This window comes from Glycine soja, chromosome 4, assembly GCF_004193775.1.
Source record: "Glycine soja cultivar W05 chromosome 4, ASM419377v2, whole genome shotgun sequence".
Taxonomy (NCBI): domain Eukaryota; kingdom Viridiplantae; phylum Streptophyta; class Magnoliopsida; order Fabales; family Fabaceae; genus Glycine; species Glycine soja.
In genome coordinates, this window is record NC_041005.1 from 45653978 (window position 1) to 45680139 (window position 26162).

The window sequence follows — 26162 nt, forward strand, 5'->3', positions numbered from 1 at the left end:
TCTACGCAAGTCGTGAGCCGTGATTCCCCATTTCCTATGCATTTTCATAACTCAATTGTTCAATCTCTCATAATGGCGAAACTTTTCTCTCCTTCTCTCTTCACATCCCTTACGATCCTCACTCACACACATTAATTTGTTGCATCTCATGTCATATCTGCATAGTGTCGTCTTAGATAGATTTACATGCATTTTGCTCATGCTTTTAGTGTTATTTCATTGATTTTCCCTTTCTAAGTTTTGTTAGTGTTTTCCTTGTTTTCGTTTCAAGTTACAATGTTTCTAAGAAAAATAGGAGCATTTGACATCTTAGAGAGTGAAAATAGGAAGCCTTTATTGTATCCTGTAAGGAGATCACGTTTGAGGTTGATCAGAATCATGCCTATGATTAGAAGCTACAAAAAATCAAAGTTCACCTACAAGAAGATTACGCCTTGGATGTGATCAAAATCACGCCTATGATCAAAAAATAAGAAAAAGGTCAAAGTAAAGTTGCGTAGAGATCACAGGGATGTGATCACGCCCACGAGACTCATGTATACTAGAAAACAAGTGTCAAACTATTTTTATTCTTGATTTAAATATGTTTTTGGTTTTTAAAGAATTTATGAATTTTATATTTGGTTCTTAATAAATTTTTTCTTAACTTTTGGTTCATGATTTTTTTTTTCTTTTTGTATTTCATCCTATTATTACATTGACTATGTTAACATTAGATGTTACTATCTGATAGAATTATATCGGTGATTATGATAAAAAGAATTTAGGGTCCAAAAGAAATTAAAAAATAATTCAAAGACAACTTAATAATGTCAACTTAATGACATAAGCGAAATATAAAATAAAAAAATTAGAGACTAAATATAACATTCGTAATTTTGACAAGTAGGACCGGAGTGATTGCATTACTCTTCCTTTTGCTTATAGAATACTCATCTTTTGGTTTTCAAATGATTGTTTTTACAAACTCAATTCAACAAAGACTTATATATATAACCATTTCTTACAATACAAATGAATTATTTTCCTTCAAATGAAAGAACCTGCGCGAGAATTATACCTTTCCAAATGATATATTTTGAACTAAAAGTTTCCTTGTTTCTTATTAGAAAACTAAAGCGAATTAGCTTTAGAAACTGTTTAGTTAAGGAATTTACATTCAAACGAAATTTATAAATGATTTTCGAAAAAAACATGCTTTATCTGCAATTGCAAAAAATCTCCCTCTCTTCTTTATATGTAACAAAACAATCATTCATATCTTATATGATTGTATATTTCATTTTTCACAAACTTTATCGTAAAGAAACATCTTTTGCAGTAACCACGGACAAGCAATATGCTAAGTAATGATCAAACATTATCCATCGACCATTAGAAGTAACTTTTTCTTAATATTATGAAAAAACAAACTTCACCATAAAGAAACCATTATCCTCATCTATGATGTCAAAACCACCATTGAGTTGTCATATTTTATGCAACATCTCCCTCGTAATTAATAGTTTGGTAACACATTCTCCCCAGAAATTTGACCAAAGCATTCTACCATGGACTACACACAACTCCTTGAAAACCTTTTCTTCACGATAGACTTTATTGTTACCATTCTCTTGTCCCACTTGCACAAGGTTCTACACAATTAAATCCATTTTTTCTCTGACATAAAGAGCTTATTTGTTGCCTAATACTTTAACTCGAAAGGCTGTAATTTCCTTTCTTGCATTGTGGCTTGAAGTAATTCCTCCGTCCAATGGTTTATTCGGTGATGGCTTGAAGTATTTGTAACATTTCCTTTCTTGTAACCCAACAACAGAGAAAGCAAAACAATCCATTTCAGTCGAACATCCTTTAATGATGATAGGTAATCTAACATGTTTAGATGTATAGTATCATATTATAATCATTATGGTGATAAATTTATGAAGATAAAAAAGAAAAAAACTAATGTGGGTGGGTGGAAATGTTACAAATACATTACGTAACAAGAAAGGGGAGGGGATATTTATTTTTTTTGGTTCTCTTCGTTTATTAAATATTTATATTCATATATTAATATTTAGTAACCTGGGAGAGGATATCTTGAGAAACACTTCTATATAGGTTGGTACATCCTTTGTATCCTCCTCCACTTATTGGAATATAATTACCTTTTGCTGATTAAAAAATATTAATCATATTTATAAAAGATTTAATTATGTTTTAAGTTTGTGAAATTTTAGATAAATCCCTTTTTTGTCCTCAAATTGAAAAAAAAATATTTTTGAACCCTTCAAATTTTTAAAAATTTGTTTTTAATTCCTAAAATCAGACGATATTAACGACATAAATTTTAGTACGGATAAGATTTCACCGCCCTACCTATAAAAAAAAAAAAAAACCCATCACCGATACCTTAACCTACTATAAATTGTGATCAAACCTTGCTACTTGAAATTCCAAGCTGATTCTACCTATCACACACTCTCAAACTTGGCGTAATCACGTTCTGTTACCTCAGCTGTATATCTTTTCTATTCCATCTTCAACTCCACTTTAACCTTCAGCTTCATATACGACGATCGCCGGCTAAAATAATATGATGATCACGGCGGCGCCGACTGTGAATGACGAGTGCCTTACGGTGAGGGGCAGGGCGGTTTTGACCCATGTCCCCGGAAACATTGTTGTTTCTCCGGTTGGAACAGAGTCCGCTTTCTTGGGTGCAACTTCAAGCATTTCAAGTTCACGTCATGTTTTTGTTCTTGGAATTCTTCAGTGAGTCTATGATATCATTCTCCTTTCTCTTTGCTTTGCCTTTTCGCGCTGATCAGAAAGCTTCCAGATTCATGTAAAACGTTTTTGAAGGCGTTGCCAGTGTTTGGTAACCTTGTTAAGTGTTGACAAATATTGTAATTTTATTGTAATTAATTCTGATAGGCTGTGATTGCATATTTTGTATTTTGCTTTATCTACTAGCGTATGTACTAGCAATATTAAACATCTGCATCAATTGTTCACTGAAACTTATTTTGGAAACCAAAAATGCAGGGGATATAAGTTGCTATCTTTGTTCAGAGTTAAAATCTGGTGGATGATACCACGTATAGGGAGATCTGCAAGTGATGTTCCAATGGAAACTCAATTTCTGCTCCTTGAAGCAAGAGAAGAGTCTGCCCTTGAGGATGAATTTTCTTCTGACTCTGAAGAGCCAACTACAGAGAACACTTGCTACATTCTCTTCTTGCCTGTTTTGGATGGACAGTTTCGCGCAACTTTGCAGGGAACTCAAGCAAATGAGCTCCAGTTCTGCATTGAAAGTGGTCAGTTAGTTCGCTCTTTCACTTTTTGTTTTGCTTCTTGTGCAAAAGAAAGAATAGAAAAAGAAAAAGAGATTATGATTTATGACTTTTGAATGCTCCAGGAGATGCTCATGTTCAAACTTCCCAATCACTAGAAGCAGTATTTGTAAATTCAGGGGACAATCCATTTGAGTTAATCAGGGATTCTATCAAGTATGTTTCTTGTTCTGGAATGTCCTTAGTCTCTAACTGCTTCCATGTTATACAAGTCAGTACATGTTACATTTGAATTTATAATGACATAGGATGTTGGAGAAACACAAAGGAACTTTCTGTCGTCTTGAAAACAAGAGGATTCCTGCACATCTTGACTGGTTTGGATGGTGCACTTGGGATGCTTTTTACACTGAAGTGAGTCCAAATGGAATAAGAGAGGGCCTTCAGAGGTACACTACATATATAGTTAACTAACTTCACCCATGTGATAGATAGCCTGAACGTTTTGAAGTTATCAATAACAATGACGATTTTGCCTTTTACCAAACAGTTTCTCAAATGGAGGTTGTTCACCGAAGTTTATCATCATTGATGATGGATGGCAAGAGACCCTGAACACTTTTCACAAAGAAGGTGAACCAGTGATTGAGGGAACCCAGTAAGTCTCTCTTTTCAATTGAGGCCACACATTTTTTTCCACCATTTCTTTGTCATCATGCTCACATCTTTCTTGAACTGTTAGGTTTGCAACCAGACTGATAGACATTAAAGAAAACAAAAAGTTCACCGATGCAGGCTCCTACAATTCTTGCGACAATCTCCACAATTTTGTTGATTCCATTAAACAGAATATGAATGTAAAGTAAGATATCTGATCCCATAGAGATACCATTACCATGATTCCATTGAAACTTAAGAACTGACAACGAGTATAATTCTGCACTCTTCAGATACGTTTACATGTGGCATGCTTTAGCTGGTTATTGGGGAGGTTTACTTCCATCATCAGATACAATGAAGAAATATAATCCAAAGATTGTATATCCAATTCAGTCACCTGGTACCACAGGGAACCTTAGAGATATAGCCATGGATAGCTTGGAAAAATATGGAGTGGGAGTCATTGACCCAGAAAAACTATATGACTTTTACAATGATTACCACAGTTACCTTGCCAGTTGTGGTGTGGATGGAGTCAAAGTAGATGTCCAAAATTTGATAGAAACGTTGGGTTCTGGGTACGGTGGTCGCGTTTCGTTGAGCAAACGGTATCAAGAAGCACTAGAGCAATCTGTAACAAGGAACTTTAAGGACAACAATCTGATTTGTTGCATGTGTCACAACTCTGATTCAATTTACAGGTTTGCAATCTATCTAATTAGAGGCAAGTACAATCTAAAATTTTGTTTGATCCGTTTTCTGACTAGCTGTTTCTTTTACATTATAAATTTTTAGCTCAAAGAATAGTGCAGCAGTAAGAGCATCTGAGGATTTCATGCCAAGAGAACCAACATTGCAGACCTTACACATCGCCTCTGTCGCGTTTAACAGTCTTCTTCTGGGAGAGATATTTGTGCCAGACTGGGACATGTTCCATGTAATATTCCTGTCTCATTACTTTGTCCAAATGTTTCTATGAACATGCTAATGAGTTACTTGATATGATTCTTAAATCATAAACGATTCTATTTCAGAGCAAGCATGAGACAGCCGAGTTCCATGCTGCAGCAAGAGCAGTAGGTGGATGTGCAGTATATGTCAGGTAAGGCACCAAAGCAGATAGAAGTCTTGGTCTCGCTGGGTTACCTTTAAAAAAACTCTTTTTTAATCCTATAAAAATTGGATAAAAATAAGGTATTTATAAAATTTGATACATTTCAGTGACAAGCCTGGAAATCATGATTTTAAAATCCTCGAGAAGCTAGTGCTGGCTGATGGATCAGTCTTGAGAGCAAGATATGCCGGCCGCCCTACTCGAGATTGTTTATTTGAAGACCCTGTAATGGATGGTAAAAGGTAAGTTAAAATGTTACTATCTGTCTCTAAGAGTGGCCAGAATTTTCGAAATAGTTTTCATTCTTTACTGAAAAGTTAGAAGTCATTATTATTGACTATTTTACAGTCTGCTGAAAATTTGGAATTTGAATGTTCTGACCGGGGTGGTAGGCGTCTTCAATTGCCAAGGAGCAGGATGCTGGCCACTGAAATCATTGGAAGCCGCACCCTTGCGCATAACCATTTCAGGGAAAGTGAGACCCCTTGATGTTGAATTTCTTGAAGAGGTTGCAGGTGAAAATTGGAATGGAGACTGCATAGTATATGCCTTCAATGCAGGTTCAAATTATACTTTATCAATGCATCACATTTTATTCTATACTTTCCTGTTAGAACCTAAAACACATCCATTTCTCTATAATTACCAAAACTAACTACTGCACAATACTGCAGGCTTGCTTTCCAACATATCTTGCAGAGGAAAACTTGAAGTGTCCCTGGAGACTCTCCATTGTGAAATATATACAGTATCTCCAATAAGGGTCAGTATGCTAACATTGCAATCTATATTTTGTGAAAAACCATCTTTACCAAGTCTCTTAAGTTGAAAATATGTTAATGTGTGGGTCTGAACAGGTGTTTGGTCATGATGTGCTATTCGCACCAATAGGATTGCTTGACATGTACAATTCAGGAGGAGCAGTAGAAGCCTTGGACTGCACCATGGATGTTGCACAATGCATAATCAAAATCAAAGGCAGAGGATGTGGTCGTTTTGGAGCCTACTCCAACGTTAGACCGAAACTTTGTGTAGTGGACATGAAGGAGGAAGAGTTCTTCTACAACCGTGAAGATGGATTATTGACTATTACACTTGCTGGTGAAGGCAACTCAAAGGACATAGAATTTGTATACTGAGGTGAAGTCAAAGTGAGTCTATTCCGATTCTTCTTCAGTGTCATTTTTTATTTACCTAACCCCGGATGCAAGCATATATAGAATTTTTGTTGTTGTAAGCAATGGAAAAGAGTTGCTTAATTTTGGTCGTGTTATGGTGCTGTATATATTTCAAGCATCATCTGTAACCAGTGATGTGACACGGTCTTATTCTTTGTGAGAACTAAAAAGAAGTAATGTGTTATCATTGGATCTATATAACAGAGATTTAAGAAATTTTAGTATCACATTACATTAAAGATGTTCTAATATATAAGTTTTACTCCGAATCTATCTAATATCTTCAATTAAAAAATGAAGGAAGAGAAGTCAAGAATAAGATTTTCATTTATTTATTTTTTCTCAAGATCATTCAAAAGAGTTTTTAAGGGATTCCAAAATGGCGCACGTTGAGTTCTATTGCTCTTTTTGCGATAGGGGAACTACTTATTAAGGCATTCTACCAACTAGATCATGATCAAAATAATGCAAGAAAAATATGAGGAGAAAGTCTGGTTACAACATTTACTTACAGGCTAATAAAATATATTAGCATGGCAAAGCACACATGTTCATATCTGCAAACCAAATTCGAAACATAGCCGACTCCATATTTAAGTTGAAAGTTTTGAACACAAGAATATCATGCATAGAGAGCTCCAAAAATTCCAAAAGCAAACGACTAAGAGTATCTCTAATGGAACAATTCTTCTTGGGTGCTTAGATGAGTTAGATGGAACTTGTACACATCATTCACTTTTACTCTTTCTTATCATTAAAATATATAACTGCAAGAAAAACTAACAGTTAAGAATTGACCGTTTCTCATGTTCACAATTTTTAATGTTAAAATTTGAAGCACTGTGACAACAGATACTTTGGATTACACTGAAATTTGGAGGTAATATTTTAATAATAAAATGTTTTTGCTTTATTTTAAAGGCTAAAGCACATGTGCTTACATAAGCAACCGATGCTTATTTGGCTCAAATTTTACAATGGAAAGGACCCATTTATCCTCCTGAAGATAAGTTTTGTTCCAAATCCTGGTTCAAACGTTGTTTAAGGAATGAGAGTACTTTGTTGACACCCATTAATAGCATGTTTGGAAACGCGTTAAAATCATGTTGAATGGGAAAAATACACTTTCCGATGCAGGAGAAGAGTTGCTTTTGCGTTGCGTTTAAAAGAACACAGTCACAAATACACTATAAAGTTGTTTTAAGGATGTGTTCGATTCTTCATTGGATCCCTCCAAATTAATGTCAATCCGACTTTCTACTTGCTTCTGCGTTTTGTTTTGGAATTTGTGAAACCTCCGTTCAACTATGTTGAAATGGATTTCCAAACACACTAGTTTATTGTGTTATTTTCCAAAATTACAATTACCTTTTCAGCTCAAATAATATTTTTATACAAGTAAAATTCTAATATATCAATTATTTTTCAGAGGCTAAATTTGGAGCCAATAAGAGTGTTTGGAAGTAATATTTTAATAATCTCTCTCTCTCTCTCTCTCTCTCTATATATATATATATATATAATTTTAAAGGCTAAAGCAACCGGTGCTTATTAGGTTAAATCCGTACGAGGTTACAAGGGGAGAAGCTATCTAAGCGGTGTTGCTTGAGGAGCGTAGGTACTTTGTTGACACCCGTTAAAGTTGGTGTGCAAGGATGTGTTTGATCCTACATTGGTTTCCTCCAACGTAATGTGAATCCAACTCCCCCTTTGCTTCCATGTTTTTTCTTTGGAATGTGTGAAACCTCCGTTCAACCATATTGAAATGGATTTCTAAACGTACACTAAGTGGATGTTTGAGTTGTCATGGGGAGTCCTCAAAACCTGGTCTTGTAAAGGATCTAGGAGAGGTGTCTTGTGCAAACGGTCGTTGGATTGGTACGAAGATGTGAGTTGTGACATAATGACAACACTCCAAACATAGCCTAATTCATTTTATCTTATATTCCAAAAATACAATTATTTTCAGCTCAATAAATATTCTTATGCACAAAATTGTAATATATCAATTATTGTTGGGAGGCTAAATTTTAAGCCATCTTAACAGTCGGGAAGCCCATATCAAAAGCCCACATCCACATGTTTATGATATTAAATATGATTATCAAACTCTATGTTAACTCGTTACTTTTTATGATTTTTTGAGAGTTCATTTACCTTCGAGTTATTCTTGAGTTATTTTTAGTAGACTCTATAAAGTCTTGTAGACTCCCGAGTTCACCCATCGAGTTTACGAGTCAACAAGTTAAACAAAATTAAGTCAAAATATAAGTCATTTTAAATTATTTTCTGTTTATTTAATGTTCAAGATACCTTCGTTTAGTATGTTGTTTTTGAATAATTTTTTTTATCTTTAATAACATCAAATTTTCAATGAAAATAATCTACCGCTGCTATAACATTTACAATTTATTATATAATAGTAATGTATTACTAGACTGATTATTTAAATATTGTGAAATTTATATTTTTTATTTTATTTTATTATATTGTTAAAATGTTTAATTGATATTTTATTTATAAATATTATTATTATTATTTTTATATAAAATAAATTTTTATTAATTAAAGAATCGAGTCTATAAAACTTTCACGAGTAAACTCAAACTCTAAATTTTGATAAACTTGGTATTAAGTTATGTTTGTTTATGATATTTTTGGCAGCAAAACCCTTCCCCTAGGCTTCCCCCTCGTCTTATCCACACTCTGCATCTTTAACCTTGTTTTAAACCCTTCACTGATCACTCACTTACTCTTCTTCTTCTTCGTACATGTCTATCACTTCTTCCACTTCCTTCAAGTCCCTCACTATGGCCGAGTCCTGCCTCCTCTCTTCTCCCTCCTCACTCTTCAACAACAAAACCAAACCCTCTCTATTCTCACCCCCCTCCAAACCCCTCACACTCCAATTCTCATGCATCAACTCCTCAGTCTCTCTCTCCCTCGCCGCGCGAGCTCACCGCTCTCCCCTCGTCACGCGCGTGGCCCAAACTTCCGATTGGGCCCAACAAGAAGAAGACGACACCGCCACCTTCCAAGACGAAGAACAGGGCCTTAGTGAAACCCAAGCGGGCCTTTCCAGTTGGGAGCCCAACGGCGAAGACGCCGGAGAAGAGAGCTTCGCCGAACCGCCGGAAGAGGCAAAGCTCTTCGTTGGGAACTTGCCTTACGACGTTGATAGCCAGAAATTGGCCATGCTCTTCGAACAAGCCGGAACCGTTGAAATCGCCGAGGTCAGAGAGAGAGAGAGAGAGAGAGGCTCTTTACCTTCTCGTGTTTCAATTTGAATTTCTGTTAAATATTATTTTGTTAGGGTTGGAAACTTGAAATGAACGTGTGGTGTGGTTTTAGGTTATTTATAATAGGGAAACTGACCAGAGTCGCGGTTTTGGGTTTGTGACGATGAGTACCGTTGAAGAAGCTGAGAACGCCGTGGAGAAATTCAGTCGTTACGTAAGTTTATTGATATCACTTGTTTTGTACTCTAATTTTACGAGTTAGCTTGGGATTGAGATTTGGGGTGAAAAGTTCGGTTTGATCATCGTATTGTGTTGTGCGTGCTAGAAGTTTGTTCTTTATGTGGTTGTGGATTAACCGGTCAGGGTAGGAACTGGCCATGTAGTGAATCCTTGTTCTGTGTTTATTTATTTTTTATTTTTTATTGGCAAATGCTAGTTGTTAGTTTGTTAGCTTTTGTTACCTTGTTCTGTATTTAACTCTGGTGGACTGTGTTGTTTTTGTGACTGTTGAGAAGGGCTGAAAGTATGTTGAAATGTTTGCACTGGTAAACGTGTCTCAGATAAAAATGAACAAAAGGAAAATGGTAGGTGTTATCAGTTGGTGTTTGCCTAATTATCTATGGTTGTAACAGGGTGTAAATAAAATATGTATAGGGTTGTCAAATGCTGATTCTTAAGTTGCATGAATACAACACAGGACAAGGATCTGGCTAGGATGCCCATGCGAAATCCATAATTATTAACATCATAACTTAAAATTCCATATTAAAACGAAGAAATCAATGTTCCAAAAGCCAATCCATTAAATGAAAATTGCAACCCTGTCCTGGAGGCTTCCACCTAGTAGGGTTTGGGGAGGATAGATGTTTGTAGCCTTACCCCCTTAACCCCGGAGAGGCTGTTTGGAGGATTTGAACCTAAACTATAAATATTAATCTATTATATACTATTATTTGACCAACTATTGTAGCATTCCATCCATATTGTTAAAAAAACTATGTTATGCCATTGTGAGGTGCCTTTACTTCCTCTTCTGCATCTCTGAATCTGCAAGATGTGTGTCCCGATTAATTCCATTAAGAAGAATGGTGGCACTTAAGTTAATATGTGAGCAGTGTTGGCTGCATAACTTGTACTATAAAGATGTGGTGGTTTTTACCTATGACATTTTAATACCTTCTGATAAAATATAAAGAATAGTTGCATCTTAAAGTTGGGAGAACCAACCCATTCAACTATTCGTTATATTTTTGTTTGTAAGCCACTGATTTGAAGTTCCACTGACTGAAATACTACAAAACCTTTATTAGTTTGCTCTTGTTAAATTTCTTGTTGCTGTGGATGCTTTTGTGCATGTGCAAAGGAGTTTTAAGTGACCTTTTTTCTTCCTTTAGTACAAGTCAAATGCATCTTACATGTCATTCACATGTGTGTATTGTCATTAATATTTCTTTCTAATTGCTTTTGTTGTGTTCTTTTTGTTCTTTTCGATCTTATTCGTATTTTCTATGACAGGATTTTGATGGAAGATTGTTGACTGTTAATAAGGCTTCTCCAAGAGGAACTCGGCCGGAACGCCCGCCGCCTCGTCACTCCTTTGAGCCTTCCTTATCAATCTATGTTGGTAATTTGCCATGGGATGTTGATAATACCCGGCTGGAGCAAATTTTCAGTGAACATGGTAATGTGGTGAATGCTCGGGTAGTCTATGACAGGGAGACTCGTCGATCACGTGGCTTTGGCTTTGTCACAATGTCTGATGAGACGGAAATGAAAGATGCGGTTGCTGCTCTTGATGGTCAGGTATTACTAAAGTTTTTTGTGAAATTATCAATGTTACCTGCATTGATAATTAAATATGCTGAAAACTGGAAGGGGACAGGATTATCATGGGCTATGCTCATGAGGAAAGTGGTTTGAGATTGAAAATTACAGCTTTTGAAATTGCCTCTAGTGTGTTTTGAAGGGCAGGGTGAAAAAATATATCAAATTAACTACTTTTACCGTTTATTGGTTTTTTTTTTTTTTATGATTATCTGATATAGGGTTTTTGTTATTTCAGAGTTTGGACGGAAGGCCAATTAGGGTGAGTGTTGCCGAGGACAGGCCAAGGCGTGGTTCCTTTTGAGCGTTATCTCATGTAGTTCCCCATGTCAGCTGCTGGAGTTATCTTGCATTTTTTTAATAGCTGAGGGGGATATACTATAGTGTCAATTTTTGTTCAAAGGAAAATCCTTTCTTGGGGCACCAATTTCAGATTAGATTTACGTATTTTGTTGTTATTAGTTTAATGCCCTGATGAAAATTAAGTTGTAATTTCGGACTCCTGAGATTGGAGAAAAGTATACTTTGTTGTTGCCTTTTTCTTTGGGCTATTTGTTATTATTTATGAAATGAAAAAGGGGGGAGGGAAGTTCTGTCGCGACTATTGTAGAACTGGTTTTTTTCGATTGTACTTAAAATTCAACTGAATAAATAGCGTGCATATTATTTCTATGGTCACAAGTCATATGATTCAGTTTAGCTAATGATATTTTACTTTTGGGCGTACACAGCTAATGATCTATTGATTTGTAGTAATTTATTTGAGTTCCTGGTGCTATTCGGCGTTGTTTCTTTACAACTTCTTAGTGTGTTTTCATAGTTGAAAAATGCCTACAATCTTTCAAAGTAAATCGTAACAAAACAAAAGTAAATGGATAAGCATTTTTTTCAAGAAAATACTAGAACTTCCAAAAGAAATGTTTCAATTGTTTATAAAAAAAATAGCATAAAAGAATTTTTTTTAATGTTAGTGTAAGATTTTACACTATAATTAAAAAATCATATTTGATATGCCTTTATAAAGAATTATAAAAGCGAATAAATTAAATGAAAAGTGTACAAGATATTTACAAAATATGCACATCATGAAAACGAATTAATTCACTAAGCAGAATATGAACTTCATACTATACAAATTCTACCAGCATAGGAGTGCATTCATGTTCCAACTACTGATATCTGTAACTGTAAACATGAACCTTACAAAATTCAGGGAACTTTATCTATACAACTTCTAACGGCATGTGCACAAGCAAGATCCAAACACTAACATCTGAAGCATTAGCCTTCCAAAATTCAGGATTTTGGCTTCATTTTAGTAACCTCGCAGTTGAGCTTCTCGACTGGTGAGGGGTACATAACGAACAGATGTCTCAGTGCGGACACTGATAGAACCATCAGAATTCTTATCCACCACCTTTAAATCTTGGAATATGTTTCCGACAGGAATCACCATTCTCCCTCCAGGCTTCAACTGGTCAATAAGTGGTTGGGGAATTTCTGGTGCTGCTGCTCCAACGTGAATGGCATCATAAGGGGCAAACTCTGGCCAACCTTGCCTTCCATCTGTTAACACAACAATTATCAATCTGCTAATCCAGGGTTCCAACTATGGGTTCATTTTTTTTTTATCAGCAAATATTAATTGTTATAGTTTTTGTTAGCAAGAGAGATCGAACCCACAACCTTTTCCCCCTTCCCTTCTTTCTTAATTACCAACCAACCTTATGGCTTATATCTCCTCAACTATGCGCTCATTTAACCGTTCAATAATCATGCAGCTATAGTAGATCCATTAGATTCAATTGTGATGTACTACAATACAATATCACAGATATTTCAAATGACCATAACAAGAAAAATACTTGTGGATCAACTCTACTTTCAGTTTTAGTGGACTCAATAACCTCAAACAAATTGCAATTCCTGACAAAAAGGTTACGTTTTCACCATTAGACAGAATTAAAAGTATTCAACATCTCACATTATGTGTCTTTATCCCCTATGCCCGAAACAAGGACTACATTCAACTACTCAGCTAAAATGAAAAGCTTCAATGTTTCAGAGTCAATTAAACATAAATTTAAGAAACCATACCACCAGCATGGACAGAAAGGGAACCATCTTTCAATTGTGCAGCTGCAGCACTTTTCTGAATATTCTCTATTGAAAAAGACACCAACTCAGGAATATGCTCCACACCAACAGCACGGCCTTGGGGCCCAACCATCAAGGCAAAGCATGCAGTCAGGTACCCCGTTCCTGCAAATAGGCCCAAATGTGGAAATTGTGAACAACACCAAATAAAGATAAAAATGTGAAAAGCCAAAAACCTATGGTGAAACAGAACACAAGTTGGTCCATATAGCAGCACATCTCCACCTAGAATTGGGATTACATATATCAACAGGAAGAACCTAAATTCTAATTGGCTTTCAACAAACATGCATCTTGCTATGCCTATACAACTTCTCCAAGGAAGGAGGGTGATGTAGAACTTAGAAACTACTCTCCATCCACATTTTAAGCAATCCATTGTTCAAGCTATAATATCCAGCCTTTTCAATTCACCCTTATTATTATTATTCCAACCTACAAACAACTTGTATAACATGTCCTATTCTAACATCTATCTTAATAATCAGCCTTATTAACACAGTAAGTTAACTTAATCACTTTACCTAGGGAAGTCTATGCCTCGTATCAACAAAAAATCATATACACACAAATAGTACAGGGATACCTAGAAACAATTTCATTCACTAACTAACAAGCACCCACTTCGCATGAACGCGGTCTGTGGAATACAAATAAGACAAACAGTAATCTTTTAATGTAATAATAACTTATAATAGGTTCATGGAGCATATACCAGAGCCAACATCCAGAGCATGCATCCCAGGCTGCAAATTCTCCTCAAGCAACTGAAGACACATGGCATGCATATGCGGCGCAGAGATAGTGGCATTGTACCCTATGGCCATGGGGCTGTCATCATAAGGTGCAGCTCCATCTGGTACAAACAAGGCTCTATCAACTGTCTCCATCACTTCAGCCACCTTACTTGATGTGATCACTCCATAGCGCTGCAACCTCTCCACCAGTGCTTTGTTCTTACTTAAGCCACTTACTGAGCAAAATCTCTGAAATTTTGTGTTCAATAATTTTTAAACATAAAAAAAATACAGAGGACATGATTAAGGAGAAGATAAAGGCTAAACTAATAAGTTTTTTCCTTCTTCCATTTCTCTTTTCTTTCTCCTCTTGGTAAGAGTGCACTAAGAGAAGATAAAGGCTAAATTAATAACAAATTGATGCAATATTAAGTGATTTTTGCTTAATTGAATGAATGTTCGGTTTGGCTTCGATTAAAAAAGACAGAAACTTAATAATTGCAAAAAGAAATAGGTTGCATGATTGAATTAAATTAGGGTAAATATCCATTTTGATTGCTCAAAGTGCGGGGTGACGACAAATTGATTCTTAAAATATGAAAAGTTCAAATTTAGTCCTCGAATTCAGGAGCTAATTTGTCACCGCGTAAAACTTTCAACAACCAAAATGAACATTTATCCATTAAATTATTACCTGCATCCTGAGGAAGAGAGTGTTCCCCGTGATGAAATTAGGGTTTTGGAAGAAGAAGAGGTTGGTGATGATGGAGAAGGTGGAAGAGTGAGGTTGTGACGCAGAAATGCGACGGTGGTTGGAGAGTGTTAGAGAGAGTGAGTGAGTAGGTTTTAATTTAGTAGTCGCATAAGCATAACAGTAGCTGCAACCATACGCCAGAGAAGGGAAAGGGTAGTAGTGGTACTGCACCCTCATTTTCTTCTTTTTCTCGCTCTTTCTTTTCAGGCTTTTCTCTTCACACGCTCTCGTCATATATTACCCACACGTGTCAACCCATTCTTCCATACGTGGGCTTGCAAAACACTGTTTGTTTACTAGGATGGGTTCTGGATTTTATTTTTTTTTGGGTACAACGATGGGTTCTGGATTGTTCACATTTCACTTTATTTTATAAATAAAAGGTTATTTCGAAAAAATAAAATAAACTATCTTGCAACCACTACTATTTCACAGATGAAGAGGAGAATATACTTTACCTATCATTAGTGGCACCACTATGTAACACACAAATAAAGAGAATATCCCTGCACTTTTTAAATCAAGAATATTAATTCGCTAATTTTGCAAGTAAGCTTTCCAAAAAACGAAAATCAAATTTGTTCTTTATCTTATCATCGTGACATGTTGTTTCTTTTCTTCAATCAAACAATGTTGGAAAGAAATATAACTAACATCTCAAGATTATTTTTGTTCTTTCTTTGCCATGTAATGATTCAATTGAATTTGACATGAAGATGATATTATTGTTAAGGACATGCTTTTCTAGGTGTTAGAACTTGTTGGCACATATTCCAAAGCAATATTTTTAAGGACATGTGTGTGTATTTTAAAAAAAAGTCACTTAGTTATAATTAGATAATGACTAATTTGACATGTGAAGTCTATAAAAGGAAAGAAGACAACTGTAAAACATGGGAGAGAAGGTAAGAGACAACCTACACTAAACAAGATTCATCTTCTATCCTCACTTTAGATGTGTTCTAAGTTCAGAATGGTTGCAACAGAATTGCATACAGCTTATAGCTTCAAAGAAGATTTATTGCAATGAGTGTTGTAAAGCCCTTAAAACCCTTTAAACACTTTCTCATTGTTTGTAAATCGTATGTATCCCAAATTAACCAAGTGGGTTCAATTTGGGTGTGAAAGATGTGAAAGGGAGAACCCATGGAAGGTGGGTAGCTTAGAGAGAGACTCTAAGGTTACAACCTAAAAAGGCCAGGGTCAAATAATACTTGTAAAACCTAGAGAGGCAAAAAATACTTGGATTGCCTCTCCTATGACCAGGTGTAGTGTAGTGGTTGAGATGGGTTGCTTCCCTAGAGTGAGAAAAGTTTTGTGGAGAAGGACACCTAGTGAGAGGTGAAGGTTGCTGACCAAGAACAAGTGTGATTCTGTGGTGAGATGTCTTCCTTTCCAGGAACTAAATCATTTTGTGGTTTAAGCGCACCTAAAGAGGTGAAGGATGCTTGGTTTGTCTTTCCCATGGTGTTGTGGTTTAGGGTATGTTGTAAAGGTTTCCAAACCAAGACCAAGGTATAGTACTATGGTGAGGGGGAAAGTGGTTGTTGTTGTATTCCAACATGTTGTTGGTGGTATTAGTGGAAAATCTCATATTAAAAGATGAGGATTAGACGTAGCCCAAGTTTGGGGGTGAACTAGTAATTTTTGTGTTGAATCCTCTCTCCTCTTCCTCTTTGTGTTATGTTATTTATTGTCATATATAATGTAATTGTATCAGAACGTTATGAGTATAAGAATGACTTTCATCAGAATGGATACACAAGAAGGTCTTTGTAACAAGCACAACTAGTTTATAAAATGACATATTTGAACTGAATAATCTTTGTGATAAAAAAACTTGTTTTAAACCAGTTCAATCATATGCATCAAAATACGAAAATTTTCATAAAACATGAAAATAGTTTTGTGGATGAAAAGATGGAAACAACATTTTGAACAATAACTTTCTAAACACAACATTCTGAACAATAACATTTTGAGTACTGCATTTACATAACATAAATTGAGTTTTTCATAATAATAGTAATATGATAAATGCTTTTATTTAATTAATAATCCTTTGAACATGAACAAATATGCATTAACGTTAGGTTCACATAATCATATCAAACATTTAATAATGAGTGTTGTTACTAACCACTTAGAGAGCTTAAATATCTAAGTGTTTTAACCTCTATGTCAAGACTTTATGAACACCGAGGTAATCTTGAGTAAAAATTCAGAAAAATTAAAGTCGAGAAAAGTTGACAAAGTCACAATTCAACCCCCCTTGTGACATTCTGATTACTTCAAAAACATGGAAGAAGCTATATTTGCCAAAACAACGTTTGCAATAAAAACAAGAACAAAATAAATAAAAAATACGAAATCTATCATCAATGGACTGAGCATAGCCCTCTAAAGCGTTGACAACTTGATTAGCTTCACACAAGGTGTGCACCAAGAAGAAGTTATCCCTTTGTCTTTCCATCATGAACATGTTCTGAACTAGACCATAGCAGGGATGGGATTTGCTATAACCATTCTAGAGTAAATTGATGTTATTTTGAGAGTTTGATTCAACATGAAACTTCCTAAACCACCCTACTCCAAGCAATACGAATGCTTAGCAGGATTGCCCACAATTTTGCTTGAATCACACCACATTAGTCAATCTTAGAAGCAAAAGCAAAGATGACATTCCCTCCATGATCTCTAAAAACTCCTCCAGCTGAAGCACTACAAGAATCACCTTGGACAGACCCATCATAATTAAACTTGAAATGATCTGTAGTCGGTGGTTTCCAACTGATAGCTCCCTACATGATTACATTGTTTGTTTCGTTTGACAACAAATAATTCTGCTCCAAGCTCAAAATGATAGATAGCATCCGCTTGTCTAAGAATGTGGTGAATAATATCTGAGGGATGATGCCTTACATTATCAAAGATAAACTTTTCCCTGCAAAACCACAGGTTATCCAAAATAACCACAAATATAATGAACCATTTCCTACCATCAACAATAGCATCTAATCCCACGTGGTTGATAAGCCAATCTTCTAAATTATGATTAAAAAATTGAGCTTGCATGGAGCTTGGAACTATGATGTCCCACACAAGTCGAGCAAAACAACATTTACGAAATATATGATCAATGTCCTCCACATCAAAAAGGCACGCTTAGGTGATTGGGATTTTCAGGTTCTTTCTAATCTTCTGCCTAACCAACCTCGTAAGTGCATTAATGTTATTCCTCCTCCTCCTCCTCCTGCTATTTTGGGAGTGGACTCGTGTAGATGGATGGGAACTGTAGATGGGACTTTTAGCATGGCCACGATGTATGAGAGTTTAAATTATTACTCTCCATCATTGAATTTTCCCAAACTCAACTGCATTTGGAGTTGGAAGGGCACCGAAAGACTGTGCTTTCTATTATGGAAGACTAGTTACTAACCCGTGCATACGCATGGGTCGCTCCGCTTCGTTATGCTATATTTTTTTTTGTTTTGGTATTGGAATTGTGTTTAGATTAATTTTTTTTAATGTTTGAAAAATGAGAATTTGAGATACATTAATAATCAAAATTAATAATACAAAGTAAAGTAGACCTTAGTTGGGGTGTATTAAAGTTTTAATGGATGCAAGAATAACAATAATTTGAAGGGTGCTGTTAACATGTGCCCTTAGGGCACATGTTAATGTGTAATAAATGATGGTTGGTCCCCACTTATTATACTTTGGAAAAAACAGCATCATAAATGTGTCTCATAAAAAATTTAAAGACAAAATTACCCTCAACTATATGACACACATAGTGTGCTTTTGAACTTCCTACTTTAAATACACGCGCCTCAAAATTGCTAAACTGAAGAGTTTCTTTTTTTCTGACTTTTTTTGTCTCTTTACTGAGTATGAAGCACCTGCGTAGCATCTTTTGCAAAATAAAAGTATTTTTTCATCCCTAAATTAACATTGCTGGAATTTTTTAATTTAAATAAATAATAAAAACTAATTCAAAATATATTAGCAATTCAAATGAAATAATACCATTCCAATACAAAAAATATCTAAAAAGAGGTTCAAATGTTTAATTAAAATAAAAAACTCATAAAAAATAGATCCAGGGCCTTCATGCCTATGCCAACATCAGCTTTCTTTTCTAAACTCTGAAGTATCATTCCACATGCTACATTGCCAACATATTCCTGTTAGAAACAAAGGGTAGAAACAAACAAAATATTATTAATTATCGGATATACATAATCCTACAAAAGTATATTAAACTAGAAATCTAAAGAATTTAATAAATGAAATGAAAAAATATGTACCTAAACTTTTGGAAGAAGAATTGGATTTAAATTTGCATCTTTACAAATTTTTTTCTTCTTGTTTGTGTGACCAGAAAATTGAGTATTTTCTTTTAGAGGACATGTAACAATATTATGTCCTACATCTTTGCACAATCCACAAGTATTCATGTTATGTGATAGCTCTTTTCCACCTTTAAGACGTCTTCGTTTGGGACGACCTTTTGTTTTGGAAGGTGGAGGACAGTGAACAACATCGACTTGTTCCTCAAAGACAACATTGACTTGTTGGGGATCTACTTCATCATCGTCATGTGATGTTTGAAGCCGCCATCGTGATGGCAAGTAGTTAGAAGGGATTTCATGACAATCTTTATGAAGAAAAATACTGAGAATGTGACGACATAATATACCCCAAAACTCAAAATACTTGCAACTACATGTAGCTATTTTACCATCCCAAAAGACCATGTGTTTTCTACTATTAGCATCTTTATAATACCGCAACACAAATTCATTACCATTTTCATGATGAATTGAATATTGGGTGGACCTTTCAAACTCCTCTTGAAACTTCTGAAAAGCAAATCTTGTAAGAACACCATGAGCTTGCTCTTGCAAGGGTGACATAAGCTTCAAGTTAATTCTTTTGCACTTTTCTAACATTATGTCATGGTCTTCTTTTTGCTTAATATCATCAATCGCTACATCAACCTGAAATTAATTTAAATTAATCAACGTATAAGATTAGAAGTGAAAAGTACTAATATATTGGCAATTACACCATACCTGCTTTGTAAAGTCACTTAAACTTGTGTGAGAATTTATAAATCTTTTAATAAATGCATTAATACTCTCTGATCTTCCGGTAGTTGTCATCCCACCAAAGAAATGGTCACGAAGATAAGCGAGTGCCCAGTAATTCCTGATTTCATACAATCCTTTCACATGTTTATTTGACTGCAAGTTATACTTAGCAACAACTTTTGGCCATTGATGCTCAAATTCTTCACATGTCTCCAATTTATACAACTCGTAAAAATCAGAACACCATTTTGAATATTTGTCCCGAAGTATAGCATTAAACCAACTACTAAACTTAAAAGTGATGTGCCATATGCAAAAACTATGTTTTGTTGATGGCAAGTCTTTTGAAATTGCTTCTTTCATCCATGGATCTTGATCCGTTAGTATAGTCTTTGGTGGCTTCTTCATCAAAGATATAAAAGTCTAAAGAAAATTTAGAAGCGTTAAAAAAAGTATTAATTAGAAACTAAGATACCATCATTAAAGAAACAATAATAATAAGCTTAGAAGTTACCTTCATTAACCAACGAAATGCAGATATTGTTTCATTTCGTAAGAGTGCACAACCAAAAAGTACAGTCTTCCCATGACTATTCATACCCACAAAAATCCCAAATGGCATTTCATAAGAATTGACCTTGTATGTAGTATCAAACACAACAACATCACCATATTTTTGGTACCAATCAGAGCAAGAAGCAGGAGACCAAAAAATATGCTCTAACCTTCTCTCTTCATCAAGTGTATATGCATACTGAAATTTAGAGCAACTCTTTTTTGCATCCTCACAGTACTTGAGAAGATCTTTGGCATCATTTCTTTCAACTTTTTTCTTGGTTTTCACAAAAAGATTACGAATGTCCCTTTCAATAAATGGAAGATAACCATGCTTCACATTTTTCTCTAATTCTATGACACGCATCAATTGTCTAACTGAAAGCCCCCCTTCTTTTAACAAGAAAATGCGTTCAATATCATCTTCAGAGATAGTTCGGTTAGCCGGTAAAAAACGCACTTCTGATTGGGTTAGCAAAACATGGTTATGTTCAACAACAAACTTTGTAACTCGCCACTCACTTGGAAATATATCATGAGACTTCTGCAATGAAATTCTTAAATAAGCTTTACATTCACACCTTGTTGATTCTCTGTTTCTCTGTTCTTTTAATGGTTCTATGATTTTCAACGAGCTTCTACCTTCACGATGGCAAAAAAAATCACGCCTCCTCATAATTCCATTTCGTTTGATGAATCTACCTTTTCGAACAGAGAACCCATGCTGATATGCATACCTCTTATAAAATGCAAATGCTTCTTCCTCGCTAAGAAAAATTTGACCAACAAAAGGAACAATATTTGTCTCATTATAAGTTTCATCTCTATCAACTTCTTCTGCAAATTCATTTATCTCAATATTCTGACTAGAAGACACAATATTTTCTTTCTCATAAGTTTCAATTTCCTCAACTTCTAATACATCATTTGCCACAATATCATGATCAAAATGTTCACTAACTGTTCCTGAATAACCATTCTCTAAAGAAATATCTTCAATTGGATATTCATTTAAATCAACATTTATTTTATCGGTGCTCATATCTCTAGTACTAGTACTACCTTCCCCCATTGTGTTATTTATGGTGCTCATATCTCTAGTACTAGTATTACCTTCACCCATTGTGTTATTTATCATCTACAAATAAAAATAATAAATAGAAAAATATATTACAAAACTCTATATATATATATATATATATTTTGCAAGTGTCCAAAAAACACATGTGATTGGCGAGAGCAATGGAGAAAAAAAAAAGCTTGATAAAAGTACCTGATATTGTGCCTTTGAGCTACGAAGAAAAGACTGTGCATGTGGGCTTTGAAGAAAAGACAAATCCATGGTTAATAATTCAATCTATCAATGTGTTTTTCATAAGAGCATATGGTGGTAGAGAGGAATTGAAAAGAAATGTGCAAAGTGGTGGAAGTAGTACAGACTCTCGAACAAATTAGCGGGAAACTAACAAAATCTAGGAAGAAAATAGACAAAGTATGTGTTAAATGAGTGAGGGTAATTTTGGCATAAAAAAATTAAAAGCACACTTTTTTATATTTATTTGACTGAAGTTAATTTTCTCTTTGTCCAAAATAAAATAGGTGGGACCATGAGCCATTTATTACTCCTTAACATGTGCCTTAAGGGCACATGTTAACATTGCCCTAATTTGAATGCAAATATGTAATTTAAGTATAGTTATTATTATACTTTATTGTTTACAACGTTATAATATATAATCAAAAGTGCACTGAAGTATATAAGAGTTGCATATCTAAGATTCAAAGAAAAAAAAACAAAATAACTATGTTAGTACCTAGTTAAGTATTCATGCATACACATGAGTGAGCCAAAAAATTATATTTCCAGTGTAATTGTAGGTATAAAGTTATAACATTAGACAATATTATCATGTATTCAATTGGAAACTAACAAAATGAGAACAAAAATGAATATAAGCTAAAAAAATTATGATCAACACGTTGAAACTAATTTGAAGGTCAAGTAAAATACAACATATATTATATAATAAATTGTCAATTAAAAAAGTATTTAAATTTAGAAACATTATTTGTAGGAAAATTCCGACCACAATAAATGTTGTGTTTTTACAAAAAATGGCATATGACACAATTACACTGTACTCAATTTATAAACATAACCAAAACAAAGTATATATCTATTCTTGAGAGATACCATGGGTCTGAGTATAAGGGTAGAGTATAAGAAAATCAATGAAATTCATGGATGTTAGGATCTGCATGACCTATAAATGAGATGAAACACTAATAGTTGTCGTATTCCTAGCAAGGGTAACCAACAAATCAGCAAACACTGTTTCCTATCCATCTCTTTTGGCCATCAAGGATCCAACCACCTCTCACCTGATAATTTTAATGCAAAGAAGGAATACATCATTGAACATTGGAATAATTGGCATAATGAAATATGTTTGATTAAAAAGAATGAATGAAATACAACTGATAGATATAGAGATAAGATGCATAAGGCACTAGACCTTTGTTGTTGTGATCTTCAGAGCATTGGCATCACTTCCATAGTCAAGTTCAGTCAAAGCCTAATAAAAATAAAAAAACCTCTTTTAAGAGTGTTACTTAAGAAAAATGATACAAATCATTCAAATCCAAGGAAGGTAATTTACCCAACATGTTATAGTTTTCATTTGAGCCAAATAAGCCAAATACTTTTGCTTTTGAGCTTCAGACCCACACAATATTGGAAGCTGTCATAAAAGTTGAAAAAAATTGTCCCTTTCTTCCTCATAAATACAAAAAAAGTTAGCCCAAAAATAAGGATCTTGATCAATCTTTTTCTACAGAGTCGCACAAATAACCACTATTGATCAATCTTAATTCTTACACCATCTTACACTTATTTAGAAAAAGGCATAACAGACAAAAAATAGTTTTACTTTACAACATCAAATAGGTTCAAGGAATTGAGGAAGATTCTTCACAAAATTTATATTTGCGATTCCAACCCGTCATTGGTTTTAAAAAAGTTCAATATGGAAGAATGGTATAATCTATAAATTGTGAAAAGGGACTAATGCAAAAGCTTTTTAGTTCTAACTCAAAAGCTGATACATGACAAACTCAACTGATGTAGTTTTATGTGGAGCTTGTAGGCCTTTGATCTTCTTCATCAATGAAGTCTTTTGCTTCTTGAAGTTCAATGGCAGCGGAATGGAGAAGGAAGAAAGATGATTGGAGACGCCACTTCAAGGAGAATATGAGTCAAGCACTAGCTCACCACCATAGGAAGCCATGGATAAGAGCTTGAAGGAGAAGAAAATGAGGGGAGAGAGAAGGAGCACAAAATTTTGTGTCTCAAATGAGGTCTGAACTTTGAAGTGTAATACTCAAATGATCAAAGTTGAAAAATGAACACACATGACCTCTATTAATAGCCTAAGTGTCACACAAAATTGAAGGAAAATTTGAATTTCTATTCAAATTTCACTTGAATTTGAAATTGAATTTGTGGAGCCAAAATTTCACTAATTATGATTAGTGAATTTTAGCTATGGTTCAGCCCACTAATCCAAGATCAAGTCCAAGATTCTCCACTAAGTGTGCCTAGGTGTCATGAGACATGTAAAGCATGAAGGACATGCACACAGTGTGACTATATGATGTGGCAATGGGGTGTAGCAAGCAAATGCTCACCTCCCCCTCTAAAATTTAATTGGATTGAGCTTCTCCCAATTCAATTAAATTTATTTCCCAACACACACATCAAATATTCACTTAATGCATGTGAAATTATAAAACTACCCCTAATGCAAAAACTAGTCTAGGTGCCCTAAAATACAAGGGTTGAAAAATCTTACATTTCTAGGGTACCCTACCTACATTATGGAGCTCTAAATACAAGACCCAAAAATAATGAAATCTTAATTTAATATGTACAAAGATAAGTGGGCTCATACTTAGCCCATGTGCCCGAAATCTACCTTAAGGCTCATGAGAACCCTAAGGCCTTCTCTTGCATCTCCGGCCCAATCTTCTTGGAGTCTTCTATCCAATGCCCTTGAGGGGTAGGATTGCATCATCAACTTACATGAATAGGTTTATATACAATGATCTAAAATATTAATGACAAGTAAAAAAAGTAAACCAAATGGATTTATAGACTTAAATAAAAAGAATGTTTATAATATTATCCTAACCATCCAAATCAAAGCTATGAATCAGATAAAATTTTCAATTCTTTTTTTTTTACACACTTTTATGGAAAAAACCTTTTCTACCAAGATAAAATTAAAAACATGACTTCTGACATTTAATCAAGAATATACCTCAATTACAACACTTGTATCCTATGCATCTTTGTACTGGTCATAACACGACACAAGCGTCCTGCATTCTGACAATAGAATTTTCCACCAGGACAAGAAGATGTGAAATAAGAAGATGAAAACCACAAAAAGGAAGAGAGACGAGAGGCAAAGAAGAGCACTGAACGACACATCCTTTGGGATCAGCGGGAGGCTCTAGCGTGCCCAATTCCTTAGAATTTTTCGTCTCTGACATTGGTTTCTATGACGTGGCGGCACCATTGTTGACTTGAGGAAAAAAAATCAGAGTGAATCAACGACATGAATCGAGCGACAAATCAAGTTTATGCAAAGAAATGAAAAAGGAAAAAGAAAAAACCTTTTGGCACTTAGGGGGAGGAGAAAGAGTTTTGTCTACGGAAGAAGAAGAAGAAGAAAAAGAAGAAGGCATCTTGTTACTGTTGGAGAAAGATGGAGGAAGAGAAAGAGAAACACGAAGGAGATGGATTTGATGGAGAAGGTAGCACGACGGTGGCTCGGAGGTGGTGGCATAACAGCAGAGTGGAATTGACAAAGAGAGGGAGAAGGAAGCGTAAAATGAAAATGAAAATGAGGGATAGAATAGAAAACTGAAAAAAGATGAAGCCCTGGAAGTTAAATTTGAATTTGAATTTTGAATTTTAAAGGAAGAAGCCCATAAGGAAGAGGTGAAATAGAGGTGAAGCAGGAATAAGAAAACAAAAGCAGACTTAATTATTTTATTGGAAAAAAATTCAAGAAATGGACATGTGGCTCAGTTGATACTTGTTCAAGTATCGTAAACATCTAAAAGGGATAAGGCCCTTGAGATGAGATCTAACTTTGACTCCAAAAATTAGTTGAACACCCATCACCAATATTTCAAACCAAGTTTTTTTGAACATCATCCCGTGACTTACAAATCCCCTTCCAAAGATTAGACCGATATTTGTCCTTATCAATAATTGGAAGAGTACCATTATGGCATTTATATTTTGACTTTGGAAGCCACACAAAAAAGAGTAATAATAACATATTCTTTAATACATTTCTTTTATTATTTTTTATTAAAAATTATAAAACTATGAATGGAGCTCTTTAATTAAGAAGTGAGTATATAAAATTTTGTGATTTTTAATAAATTTCAATTAATAATAATAAAGAGTGTACTAAAAAAATTGAGTTAGAATTTGTGTTACTTGCAATTAGTTTATTCAACCATCCTTAGACAAGGATTTTTTTGGTAGAAAT

At 34.7% G+C, this 26162-nt stretch overlaps 4 protein-coding genes across 5 annotated transcripts; 2 read left to right on the forward strand and 2 right to left on the reverse strand.

The window, feature by feature from the left end:
* The first annotated feature begins 2415 nt into the window (after positions 1-2415).
* LOC114409889 (probable galactinol--sucrose galactosyltransferase 2) lies at positions 2416-6457 on the forward strand. Of its 2 annotated transcripts, XM_028373547.1 has the most exons (13): positions 2417-2757; positions 3031-3302; positions 3404-3494; positions 3587-3727; positions 3829-3936; positions 4021-4140; positions 4229-4639; positions 4734-4875; positions 4973-5040; positions 5160-5294; positions 5401-5612; positions 5727-5815; positions 5910-6457. In XM_028373547.1, exons 1-13 carry the CDS (start codon positions 2579-2581, stop codon positions 6189-6191), a joined length of 2250 nt encoding a protein of 749 aa, XP_028229348.1. In that variant the 5' UTR covers positions 2417-2578; the 3' UTR covers positions 6192-6457. The 2 variants fall into 2 exon arrangements, 1 of the variants encoding a protein (XP_028229348.1); XR_003666238.1 differs by lacking the exon at positions 5910-6457 and having other exon boundaries at positions 2416-2757; positions 5445-5612.
* A 2447-nt stretch (positions 6458-8904) lies between these two features.
* On the forward strand, positions 8905-11971 carry LOC114409890 (28 kDa ribonucleoprotein, chloroplastic-like). The gene is made up of 4 exons (XM_028373548.1): positions 8905-9463; positions 9582-9683; positions 10985-11272; positions 11532-11971. Exons 1-4 carry the CDS (start codon positions 9002-9004, stop codon positions 11595-11597), a joined length of 918 nt encoding a protein of 305 aa, XP_028229349.1. The 5' UTR covers positions 8905-9001; the 3' UTR covers positions 11598-11971.
* A 388-nt stretch (positions 11972-12359) lies between these two features.
* Positions 12360-15190, reverse strand: LOC114409891 (protein-L-isoaspartate O-methyltransferase 1-like). Its single transcript, XM_028373549.1, has 4 exons — positions 14882-15190; positions 14166-14436; positions 13391-13555; positions 12360-12859 (listed from the first exon to the last, which is right to left on the reverse strand). The coding sequence occupies exons 1-4, from the start codon at positions 15173-15175 to the stop codon at positions 12609-12611; spliced, it is 981 nt and encodes a 326-aa protein (XP_028229350.1). The 5' UTR covers positions 15176-15190; the 3' UTR covers positions 12360-12608.
* Positions 15191-19006: 3816 nt separating this feature from the next.
* Positions 19007-21668, reverse strand: LOC114409893 (protein FAR1-RELATED SEQUENCE 11-like). The gene is made up of 3 exons (XM_028373551.1): positions 20555-21668; positions 20023-20463; positions 19007-19947 (listed from the first exon to the last, which is right to left on the reverse strand). The coding sequence occupies exons 1-3, from the start codon at positions 21665-21667 to the stop codon at positions 19255-19257; spliced, it is 2247 nt and encodes a 748-aa protein (XP_028229352.1). The 5' UTR covers position 21668; the 3' UTR covers positions 19007-19254.
* Between the last annotated feature and the right edge of the window lie 4494 nt (positions 21669-26162).